This window comes from Phaenicophaeus curvirostris, chromosome 4 (genome assembly GCF_032191515.1).
Source record: "Phaenicophaeus curvirostris isolate KB17595 chromosome 4, BPBGC_Pcur_1.0, whole genome shotgun sequence".
Taxonomy (NCBI): domain Eukaryota; kingdom Metazoa; phylum Chordata; class Aves; order Cuculiformes; family Cuculidae; genus Phaenicophaeus; species Phaenicophaeus curvirostris.
The window spans coordinates 16,705,733-16,718,590 of record NC_091395.1 but is presented as its reverse complement, the minus strand read 5'-3'; the positions used below and the strand labels follow the sequence as shown (position 1 = coordinate 16,718,590).

Here is a 12,858-nt window from a genome sequence, read left to right as displayed (position 1 = left end):
TCTAACTTCCTTCTGTAAAAAACCCACCCTTCAATATAGCATTATTTTCTAAGCATGTCGAATTTGAAAAACACCAAGTAAACCGAAATACTGTGTGAGGTGCATCTTTTTGTTGTGGTTTTTGTCACAGACAGCAGTGCTAAAGATTCATTTTTCTTCCTTTTAAGCTGTTTTTATAGAAAGTGGAGCTGTTAAGTCATTAACTTTGAAATATTTGCTATGGGGGAAATTGGTATTTGATTCCATGTTTTGTTCTTGACAATATTATGTGCTTCAGGAATGCTTAAAGACTTAGAGCATCATTTGACATTATATGCTGTGGGCCAGTGGAACGGAGTAGGATAAGACCGACCTTATCAATAAGTTTCACGATTGCTTGTTAGACTTAATCAGAATATTGAAATTCAGCAGTTCTATTACTTATACAGTCTTTTTAACCCTTCCCTATTGTAAGCTCTGATTGATCTCTTCTCCTCTTCCTTCTGTAGACTGTCTTTTCTGCCTTTGAATCTAGCTCCCTTTCCCCCTCTTCCTCTGTATTACTAAGGAACCAGTGTTCTTGTGATGCTGCTACCCTTAGCCGCGGCAGTATGGAGGAGTAACTACCAGAAAAGCTCTGCTCTTTCCTCTTGTACTCCTTCTTTGAACTGGATGTTCTGTAGTTGACAGAACAGGACAGTTTAGGTATCCAGTTCTGGAAAAAACAGATAAAAGTGAAGCTAACAATTAATGAAATTATTTTAAACTCCTGTCAGAGATTTTATAACTTGGACAGTTCTGGATAGAGTTTCACGAGGACAGTAAAAAGCATGTCTGTCGTAAAGTTTGATTCTTCTGCAAATTTTCTGTTTGTAGTCAGTGGTGCAAAATCTTTTTGGGAAATGAGAGACTTACTTGAAAAAAACAGAAGCCCTGAAAGTGAAGAAGCCTGATTTTCCCTTTCCTCATGCTGTTCTTAGAAACTGTTGTTTGTATTTTCACCAAAAACTCATAGGAGCCATAGATGATTTAAATTTCTGCAAAGCTGATAGCAACTGTAGACAGGGTTCTGTAGTGGAACGTAAGAGGCAAATTCTGCTATAGGCATAACTAACAGGCTTATAGTTAATCCTCGAGGTCTGCTTTTGGATCCTCTTTGCCACTCTCATTTAATTCTCCTGTTAATAGGAAGCTCTCAGTTCAAATAACCTGTATCAATTAATTTGTGTTACTCTAATGATTTCATGTACTATATTATTATCTAGCTTAGTCTTATGCCTGTGTTGGAGTAGTCTTAATGCACTTTTATAACCTTCAGTGGACATTTTTTGGGTGGGGAAAAAGCTACCTTCCATCTATAAAGCTATTATAGTACCAAGTGAAACAAATTTGTCTTGTGGGACTTGCTCTGTATATAACCATGGCTTGTAATAATGTTCTTTTGGGAACAGTACTTTTGTAATGGAAAGTTGATAATTAACATCTGATTGTTTTTAAAGGACTACGGAATAAAAGAAGATGAATTGCAGGCCATCCTCAATTATCTGCTCACTATACATGAGGTAACTTAATTTGGGGAGTGTGCGGGTGTACTACTGCTATTTGTGACCACCGAATATTTGAATATTTTCAGGTAGTACCTTCTTCGTGCCACAAGGTGGCTCTGTAGAGGAGGTCACAAACGTTGTCCAGCTCTTTAGTGTAGTGTGCTGTATTGCCAATATTCTTGGAGTGATTTAAGCACTATGTTCAATGTTAGATTGAAGTTCATTAAGCCAGGAAGTGAGAATGTTTCTTATGTTGTTCTGCAAACCGATTTACCAAGCTACCAAGCAGAAAAACAGATGGTGAGGCGGACTTTAAAAAAAAAAAAAGACAAACCCTTGTTTTATGCTGCATAAATAATATTTTTTGTTTTGGTTTTCTCTCCTTTTTATTTTGCTTCTTAAATAAAGCAATAAAATTAAAAACATGCATTAAAAAATAAAGGCTCATGTTAATGGCATCTAAGAGAGGCATATAAATTTAATTGGGAGAAAATGTTGGTTACCACTGATACATCTGCATCTTCATATTTTAGCACCAGGAAAAGGCACTTTATGCCAGATGCAACATCAAAGACAAAGGAAATGGGGACATAAATCTAACTGATCTCATCTCTTTAAGGGTGCTTGAAATGAGTAAAATAAGGAATTAATTGAATTTTACTTCAAGCAGTGTGGATTTTTTTTCTTTTTTTTTTTTTTTGTTTACACCTGTACTTTCCTTTTATTTGCTGTGCTGGTTACTACTGCCTGTTAATGCCGTGGGCAAGCGATTTAAATAATTCTAATTATTTAAAGATGTGAAAAAAATTACTCTTGCTAATGTGTAAGAGTAAACCAAAATAGCAGAAGCTTTATAAAGCCTTCAGATGAGGAGGTGATATTTTAACTATCATAGCAGTTTGCATGATCAAGTCTGAAAGATCCATGAATGCTGAATCCCACAGAATTAGGTATCTAGTTGAAATTCAGAAAGAAAAGCTAGAAAATCCAAATTCTGCCTTCTCACAGGGGCCATTCATCAGTAATAATGTCTGTGATATAAGCTAATGTCATCAGGTGAACACAATTGTTTGGGGTGTGAAACAGAATTTCTAATAGAGAAGCAGTCAGAATGTGTTCAAAAGAGTTGGAAAGTGTGGTTTGCTTTTTCTTAAAATTTTATTTTAATACCACAAAGAATGGGAGAAGAAGACAGTTGCATTTTGCTGTTTTGCAGGTTAGTTTTAATTAACTTGGAACAAATTAATAAACTGTAATTTAGAGTGCTTTAGGCTAACAGCATGGAAAACTTTACTGAGCAGCTTGAATCACCCATTTTAAATGTTGTCTGTGGCAAGTGGTGGTATACTTTTTTTCCTGGGGTAGACATATGTTAGTAGAAATTCTGCATTAAACACCACCCTGTGCCCTTGAAAATGTGGAGCGGTTTATTTCTAGCTCCTGTATAGTAAAAGAGGAAGAAATAGACATGCAAACAGATGAGCATGTGTGTGGAAGGTAATAACATAGCCCAATAGTCCATTCCCTGTCAGAGGCTTACATCCCAGACACAGATGTATCACTTTTCACTCTAAGAAATAAAAATTTTCTTTGGTAGTATTTTCTCCTGCTCTTGTCTTCCAGATCTATAGCTCTTTGATCTGGCCTAGTTGTTTTGGTCCTTGGTTTGCTATTACTCTCCAGACCATCTTGAAATGTTTTGTAGTGGTTCTTTTAACCAAAACAGTGTTCTAGCCTGCATGCCTTTTTAATTCAGATTTTTAACTTGTATTCAACAGGATGACAATCTAATGGATGTCTTGCAGTTACTTGTTGCTCTGATGTCAGAGCATCCCGGCTCTATGATCCCTGCTTTTGATCAGAGGAATGGATTACAGTAAGTTTGAATTTTGTAAGTGGGCAAAAGGAAATAGTATTTTGATCATACTCTTTCTTTCTAGAATTCCCATGAAACCTGAAAGGTCCTCATCAGTATGCATGTTACAATCTTGGACTCCTTATCTTGGGAGATTTTTGTGTCCAAATGTTCTTTGGACAAGAGGTGATGTTGGAGTTATTGTCAATGAGGTTGTAGGGATTTTTTGTTTCCAAGCTGTCAGTCATGCTTAAACAGGTAGTGATCAATTTGAGTTAGTCTATAAATTGATGTTATGTCTTCATCTACTAGTATTCAGTCTTTAACCTCCTATTCTTACATACTTTTTCCCAACAAACAGAAAATCATTGTTTAATACTATTGTGAAAGAAAAGTAGGGAAAGTAGCAATTCTACTAACAGTGAAACTACTGAAGATCTGCTAGAAAAAGACTAAGTTATGACTTTTATAAACCTTTCTGATTTAAAGTGAACCTGCCTGGACATAGTCTGAAAAAAATTGAATCAGGGAAACAAATGTAAGAACTATTCCTAGAAGGGCATCTGGAATAGTAATTCTCTTGCTGTGTAAAGGCAGACTCTCATTTCATACATATTTTTGCACCTATTGGTTAACCTCTATTTATACATACATTTTTTTTTCAGTTGCCCTTTCTCAAGAGACAACAGTCAGGCATGTTCATAATTGTTTTCTCCTCTTTTAGTGCTAGGCCGATTTTTTTTTTTTTTACCCATTTTATTCAGCTTTGACTTCATTTCTATGGTAATGTATTATGCTATGGGAAACTAATAAAAACTGTAAATAATAAAGTATTTGCATGTCATGTTGGGTCTCCAATGGAATATGTTTGTTTTTAAACAACTGGCAGTAGACATTTCCTTTTTTATTAACTAGTATGCCAGCAAGTCAGTGTGAATAGTGAGTCCACAGTGAGAAATCGCTTTGTTTTCCTGTCTCATTTATTACATTCCTTGCTCCTGTATTGTCTCAGTCACTTAACGGGTTGTTTGTATCCTTATTGATGTATCTACTTTTTACAATTAAAGCACCATATCATGAAATTTAAAAGTAATTCTACAAAGATTTATAAATATTTTGTGTTTTTTAATAATTAAAAAAATAAAAGTAACCGATGTAGTGAATAAATAGTAAGTGTAAAGAAATAATTTTTTTTACTATGCAGTTAGGTAACCCTCATACTGCCCTGTTAAGCAGGGAAATAGGTTATACTACTTGAATGAACATTGTATTGTGGGCTTGCTTGTTTGTTTGGTTTTGTAGTTTCTATGGCTGCAGATTTCTCCAGGATAAGTTATTTGATACAGATGACTGTTTTTTAATCACTCCTGTTTATCCACCTAAATTCTACTATAAAACTAGATTTATTTATTTATTTGCTTAGTTTAGTCATCCTGGGTAATATTTTTAAGGTATGTAAAAGTGAAGGAATATAAAACTACTGATGAGTGCTCAGTTGAGTTATAGATAAGGCCTAAAAACTTCAGTAAGTCCTATGAACTCTTTATAACTAACTGATATAAAGTGTGGTATTGTAACATGGGACATTTTTTGAAAGACTCAAGAATCATTGAAATTAGATTTTTGTTTTCCTTCTCCCTAACAAAGTGATACAAATTTCCTCAAAAATTTATTCAGAAAATATTTACAGTAAAGGCTGAGTACTGTGTTTTCTTTTCCTACGTAATGTCGTGGAGCATTAGGAAATTAATCATTCTTCTATTTCAGAGAGAGATTAGTAGTCCATGTAGGTGTATGCTAAATCATATTTCACAAACTCAAAGATCTGTCTAATACCATGAACCATAGCCTGACTAAAATCAGACAGTGACATCATCATAAGCACTTTACTGTCTAAAAGGTAAGCAATGAATCAAATCAGATGCAACTCATAAATAGATTTAGGTATCTTCTGTTTTTATGGGAAGTTTCCAAGGATCAAAAACTTGCATTTGTTACTCTTCACATTGACTGAAGGCTGGTATTAGATTTCTTTCTTCTGTGTGAGTAAACTTAATTTAATAAAAGTTAGGCTTTAATGTACTGCAAATAAATGTTTTAGAAGTTAGTATTAAATACTAGTCTGATTTCTTTTTATTTGGGTGATGGAAGACATAGATACATGTGATGAGATCTGTATAGTATTACAGATTTGACAGATTGAATTGATAATGTCAAATATATTTAAGGTTACTGGACACTTCCCACTGTAAGACTGTCCTTCCAATTGTTCAGTAACTTACCAGACTTTCTTGAGCTACACTGACAATTTCCTTGCTGTGATTGTTGCACTCTCATTTTCTTGCTTGGGTAAACTGCAACGAGAACTATTCAGCTGATTAAGTCTAGTATGTTGCTACAGACATGCCCTTTGCTCCCTTCGGCTTTCTTCTTAAAACTTTTTAGTGGAGAAACATAAGTGGATGCAGAGCATGATCATAAAGAGGTAAAGAGCAGAAACCGATGTAGGTGAAATGAGAAGTATGCTTCCTGACTTGGTGTCATCTTCTACCCCTCCTGAGGGAGCAGCAGTTCGCACAGATGTAAAATATTAGTGCTAGTAATAAATCCCCCTTTATATGTGCGTATTCCTATCCAGCCTATTTATACTAAACCAGTTGCTTGTTTAATTTTCTCAATAAAATATCTGATTAAGACAGTTCTCAATATAGGAATTGCAGCAGCCTTTCACAGCATACTTTGTATTGGCATTTGGGAGATATTTAAATCTGATTAAAAATTTCTAGATGTAATCATAAAATGTGAAATCAGAAACTTGTACCATTAACAGAAATATCATGCTCATTTTTTTGTGGTCTTAGTTATAGTCATTTTTTCAAATTAGGCTCAGATATAAATTTATTTGCAGTCTACTGTAATTTGTTGTTGCTGTGTATTTCAACTATTTTAGGAAGCCTTGTGTTTTTTCCACTTAGGGTTGTCTACAAGCTTTTAGCATCACAAAGTGAAGGCATCAGGGTGCAAGCTCTAAAAGTGATGGGATATTTCTTGAAGCATCTTGCTCCGAAGTAAGTACTCGTTTAGGTCTTAAAATAAAAACCTCCAAAAAAGAAGGGGAGAAGATAGTTTGTGACACGTCCATTCTGTATATTGTTTTGTATATATACACGTTTGGATGTACAGTAAAAAAAGCTGTGTTGAGGTTAATCACTAAATATGCTTCACAGAATAGGAGCTACTATTCTTTAAATACCTTTCAATTTGTTTGCCATTAATGCATTCCTGATGTGGTGGAATTACTTGATACTTGCAATTGGTGTCCAGGCATTATCACTTCCTTACCAAGTTAATTTGATGGTTACTTACAGTATGGTGGCCTGCTTCTTTTTCCATGATTTCATTGAAAGTGGTAGCAGGAATTAGACTGGTGAGATTGAACCCCATGTTACTTACTGAGAACTACGTTTAGTATGTCTGAAATTGACTACAGTAGTAGTTAACTATTGAGATGGCTGTCCATGGTTGTATTTTTGAGTGAAATGAGGATAAAGTTGCCTTTCATGTAGTGTTTGTCAAGAAATCCCTAAGGGCGTGTTTCAGTTTTTTGAGTCCAGGAGTAAGGGGACCACATTTATAGAAGAAAGTTATCTGTCTTCTGTCTGTCTTCAGGGAATGACTTGTCCTTTCAGAATTTGAATTCTTGCCCAAATCCTTAACCAAAAGTGAAAGGAAGAAAAAGAAAAAGATATTTCCAGTGATTTCATATTTCTTGAGGCACACATTTTAAACTTCACCCCCCCCTTCCCCCACCAGCCCCCAAGCAAGTTGAATACGTAAGTTTATTTTATCCTTCTGTACTATTTTAGGAGAAAAGCTGAAGTCATGCTTGGACATGGATTGTTCTCTTTGTTGGCTGAAAGGCTGATGCTTCAGACAAGCTTAATCACCATGACTACATACAATGTCCTGTTTGAGGTAGTAATATACTGTAGTTAGGATCCAGTCTTCCTAATTACTTTGTAAGACATTGTTAGAAAATTGCTTACATATTTGTGCTCATATGTTCCAGATGACATTAAACCTTAGCGTGATGCAGCTGAGTGGGTTTTTTTTTTTCTCCCCCCAAGCTCACTACTTGAGATTCATGGTCTCCCCCTCCCCCTGCCCTTGTAATTTAATTATGCTTATTACGAACAATTCTAGATAATGAGTAACCTGAATGTCTCGAACAGACACTTGTATATGTGTGGAATTTTATTATAACTATGATCTGGCTTTATGATGATTGTTTTGATTAGATTCAGGTTTCTTTTTGAATGTATGTAAAATGGCAGTGCGTGCTCAAGAGAAGGCAAAAATAATAGAGTAAAATTTTAGAATCGGGGTGAAATAAATTATTGCGAAAGATAACAATTGGGGGGTTTTTTGGATAATTTTTAGAACCGTGGTGAAATAATGATGTGCTGTATGTATGGAGAATGTATCCGACTATTTTTCAGTAAGCCGTCTTTATAAATATTGATATTCTTCTTTCTTGCTAGATCCTGACTGAACAGATTTGCACTCAAGTGATACACAAACAACATCCTGACCCAGATTCAACAGTGAAGATACAAAATCCTCGTAAGAATGATACACATTTCTAAGCACTACCATAAAAAGTCTGCTTTAAAAAAAATAACCATGAGCAAGCTTATTAAATATATCCACCAGTCCTAATTCTGATACCAGTTTTACATTGCCTTTCATACAAAAGGAAATATAATGTGCACTTATTTGGAGTTATTTAAGAAGTGTGTCTCTAAAGCTTTTTGAAAGATACGCGTCTAAATGTGTATGTAGTCCATAACTTACCCGATCTGGTTGTGCAGTCATGCTATGAAATGGCTTTTCAAGACTTGCATGCCCAGGATACTTTGATTTAATATGTTTTAAGGTTTCAGCAAAGTTCTAATTGCATTATTTAGTGATGTTGGACTAAATTGCCTGAAATATGAAAACAACCTTCTTCTTAAATTACATTCAGTATTGACAATGCTAGATGGAAAGTAGGAGAAATATATCTGCTTACTATTTGGTTTGCTTACTTCATAGGAAATATCTTGAAATGGAGCTTTGGATGTCTTTTGAACAAAGAGAAAATACTGATCTTTCCTGAATTATATGCATTATTAGTGTGCCCTGTATGTAATACAATGGATTTATGGCAGCTTTGGGACTTCTTTTTTTTTTTTTTCCTGGAGAAATGATAGATTTTTCGCTTTCATAGCTGCTTTGTCATTAAATATAGGTAATAGTTGAGGGTTTGCTTCATGCAGAGTGTGGGGAAAGAGCAAGGAAAGCAAAGCAGATACAGAGGCAAGAAATCTGGTTGCAGATCTGCTGTTTGCCTTTTGGTAAATCTGTATGAAGCAAGAGATGTGAGGAGATTTCTGTTACTTTCTCTTAAGTTTTTTGAAGTTGGCAGTCACTGCTGTGGTAAATACAGATTATTTGTAGTGTGAGGTACAAGCCTGGAATTATCTAGGTCTATTAGGAAGAGTGACTTTTAGAGTATCTTTTTAAGATCAGTTCTAATACTATCAAATCATGAATTTTTTCTTATAAAGAAATTGCGTGAGGTGAACAGTTACTGTGTTCAGATTGCACCGTGATTTATTTACTAAGTTAACTTTTTGAAAGCAACAAGAACAGCGACTGCCCTACTGCTTCAAAAAAATGGAATGTACCCACATACCCACAATTTCGACTGTCTTCTGAAAGTATGGAAAACATTGTGCTCATAAGAGATGATATTTTATATCAGGAAAGTTTTGTAACTGTTTACTTTTTTTTTGTCATTAATGAGAAACATAACAGAAGCAACAATTCCGTTAAGCAGATGGAAATGCTGCATGACAAATGGCATGCTATCACGAATCTGTCAGAACCTTTTATGAGGGGGTCAACATTCTGTTGACCCCCTCATAAAAAGGTTCTGACAGATTGTGATAGCTTGCCATTTGTCATGCAGCATTTCCATTGCTTAAACGGAAATGTTGCTTCTGTTATGTTTCTCTTAAGAAAAAAAAAATTCAGAATAATTTAACTTGGATTTCATTTTCTTCAGTTGTAAAAGCCTGCAAATGCCCTCGGGGCGGGGTGTGTGACTGATTTGAGCAGTCTCGGAAGAAGAGATTTGTTAAGCCTTCTACTCAAATAAAGATGTACTTTTTTTCTCAGTATAAGATGTTTTTATGTGATGCCACTTTTCTTGTACAAACAATATTAGAAGATGTCCTGCATTTTATGCTGCGGTTAGCATTTTATATACTAACAGCATATTAGATACTAATACAGTATTTTGCTGCTTATCAACTGTTTTGCAGAAATTTTGAAGGTTATTGCAACACTGCTACGTAATTCTCCACAGTGTCCAGAAACTCTGGAGGTTCGGCGCGCCTTTCTCTCAGATATGATTAAACTTTTTAATAACAGCAGAGAAAATAGAAGGTAAGATAGCTTGCTATGTGCGCGTATATATGAAGTAAGTTTCCTATTTAATTAGACTTATTAAGCAGATACGGTTTCATTGCTGTTCAGCCGAATCTGTACTCTAGTATGGTCTTCAGTATGCAAAATTAGAGAAGTTTGCACATAGCAAATAGTTTTAAACATTTTGAATTCCTGACTTGGCTGTATTTTAGATGTGTATTTCTAAGATACATTTTGAAATTTGATTGAATAGCATGTGTGTTTTTTGCAGGAGTTTGCTGCAGTGCTCTGTCTGGCAGGAGTGGATGCTTTCCCTTTGCTGTTTTCATCCAAAGACTTCTGAAGAGCAGAAGATTACTGAGATGGTTTATACCATATTTCGAATTTTGCTCTACCATGCAATCAAATATGAGTGGGGTGGCTGGCGTGTTTGGGTGGATACACTGTCAATCACACATTCAAAGGTGAGTGTTTGAAATAGTTGGGAAATTCTGTTACGCTATGTAATATGTAATTATATTTAGAGCCTTAAAGTGTTGTATCCTACAGTGAGATAGCCTTGAAGTGAAAGTTAGTAATTAAACAAAAGCCCAGTGTTTGTATCTCTTACTGGGCAAAACTTTCAAATATTTGACAATTAAATGTTAATTTTGTTGTCTGAATACAATTTTTTTTTTATTATTGCACAAATAGTGATGGTTTTAGTTTATACTGAAAATGTCACATATTTTAGAAAATGAGATAATAAAATTTTGGGAGCATTTCTGAAAAAATTTTAGTGCTGGTTTCGATTTTTTATAATGGCATGAACACAAGGTGGCGCACCATATCTATTCATAAACAAAAATAACTTTTAGCAACATCAAAAGGCTGTAGAACAAACCAGTAAAAAGCAAAGAAGTCAAAGTTAAGACAGATGCCTGAGCTGTTAAACTGTCATGGAATACAAGGTGAGAACGCAAATCCTTGCAGTTTTAATGAGACTATTGCCCTTCATTATTCTTCTGTCTGATTTTTTTGTTGTTGTTACAGCCAGTATTGTATCATAAAAATTATTAGTGAATCTTCAAACAGGATGCAGTAGTATAAAAGACAACAGCCCCTTCTTATTTGGATAAAAGAATGAGGCCAGTGTGGGCCTTACAATTATTCTGGTTTACCAGAAGTATTTACTCAGAATTAATTAAATTATATATTTTTAAATGTATGCAACTTAACCGAGCAAAAAGGACATCTGTGAATCCTAAAGATCATTCTAAGGAATTATTAGCTCTTCTGAGGTTCTTGGTTTTGTATGATTTTTTTTCTCAAAAAAAAGTCAGTCTATGTAGACGGCAAGAATACTGTTATTTTGCAGCTCTGTTTATTTGTCACATTAATAGCTCCATGGTGGGTTATTTGGCTATGTAGAAATGGACATATCCGTATAATAAAAGCGTGTGAAATAATATCATTAAATAGTCACTTAGCTAAATGGAATCCAGGTGCTAAGAATCCCAAGGCCAAATGTAAACCCTTGAAATGTTCTCAATCTTCTTTTGTGTTGAGTCTGCAGTCTTAAAAAACCCTGTTTCCTCTCTTTCCCCCAAGATGCAGAAGGGGTGGGTCGAGTAGGTTGTACAATGGTAAACTGTAGCCAGAGTAAAGATCCCTCATGTGCTTTTGTAGAAACTGGCATAGTTTAAAGCACTTCTGTGATTGCTGGGAATTACTGGGGAACTGTCCCTGGAGAAAGATGGAGAGGTGAGTGAAAGAAGACCACCTTTCTGTTCCTGCAGTCCCATGCTTTGGTGTGTTGAATTTTAAAGTTATCTAGCGCATTGTTTTATAAGCTGCAGTTCTGCTCTTAGACTCTTTCTGCAAGATAGTGTAATGTCCGAAATCTCATTTAAACAGCTTCTATCTCAGAATAATTATGCGGATTTTTGATCATTATCTTCCATGACTTAATATGGCTAATCAATGATCTAGGGTTCATAGAGGAAAACCCAAGATATTGTTGTGATGCCATGGCCAACCATTAAGGAAAGAACTCCAGTTCAGAAAACACCAACAAAAATGAGACGCAGATAATGTTACTTTGGTGGTTTATTTTCCTGAAAGGCTTTATGCTTTTGTGCAATACCGTAGTGGATGAAAAAACGATGTGCTTCAGTCTGTGTTTCTCATTTTTGGTTCCTGGCATGCTGGCACAATGAGGAGTCCTTGGTTGTAGAAATAACTTCCTGTATTAGTTTTCCCGGGTCTAACTTTTTCAACTTCCCAGTTGGTCTGTAAGGACTGTTCTTCCAACCTTCTTCAGAGGAAGTTTAATAATGGCAAAGTTTGACGTGTGTGAGTGTGACCGAGCTAGCAGCAGAGTCGTGGTGTAATTTCGAAGGAATCATAAAGGAATTCAGTTTGTTTGGACATTGGTGCTGATATTATCCAGTTACAGAAGCCTAAATGAAAATGATTAAACAAAAAAGGCACCCAGAAACCAACTGAGCAATAGTGATAGGAATGATGGTGCAATAATTAGTTTTAAAAAAGGATCTTTTCACCTTTTATGCGTTTGCCATTTGAACTTATTTATAAAGAATACATGCAATTTATGCAACTAGTGATAGAAAGCTAGGTGATGTTTCATAACTATCTTTTAATTCAGTAAGGATAAATTAGGATAAATCAGAAAAAAAGCTGTTTGTGGTAAAACCTTACTAATCACTTGAAAATGTCCTTATAAACTGATACTAATATCTAATGATAATGAATTTTTAATCTGTCTAGTTTTATTTTTTTTAATATTTTTGTATCCTGTTATACCAGTCTTGAAATTTATATAAATTTACATGGATCATAGCGTAGACATAATTCAGTGGGCGAATTGTTCGATGCTAAGTGCATCTCAGATGTTTTTGATTTCTAACATGCTTTCAAAGTAACATGGGGATTATGGGAACAAAAATATTTCCTTAACACTAAGAGAATAACCAATTTGTGTTTTTATTATTTCATCTCTAA

At 34.9% G+C, this 12,858-nt stretch overlaps 1 protein-coding gene across 4 annotated transcripts in view; it reads left to right on the top strand.

Annotated features, from left to right (window-relative positions):
• The window catches only part of LRBA (LPS responsive beige-like anchor protein), a 401,088-nt gene that overhangs the window by 55,951 nt on the left and 332,279 nt on the right, over positions 1-12,858 (top strand). For all 4 annotated transcript variants that reach the window (XM_069855353.1, XM_069855351.1, XM_069855355.1 and 1 more), the window contains exons 15-21: positions 1,479-1,541; positions 3,305-3,402; positions 6,357-6,449; positions 7,248-7,356; positions 7,923-8,004; positions 9,750-9,873; positions 10,127-10,319. In XM_069855353.1, the coding sequence (XP_069711454.1) occupies positions 1,479-1,541; positions 3,305-3,402; positions 6,357-6,449; positions 7,248-7,356; positions 7,923-8,004; positions 9,750-9,873; positions 10,127-10,319 (762 nt within the window). The remainder of the gene's footprint in view (positions 1-1,478; positions 1,542-3,304; positions 3,403-6,356; positions 6,450-7,247; positions 7,357-7,922; positions 8,005-9,749; positions 9,874-10,126; positions 10,320-12,858) is intronic.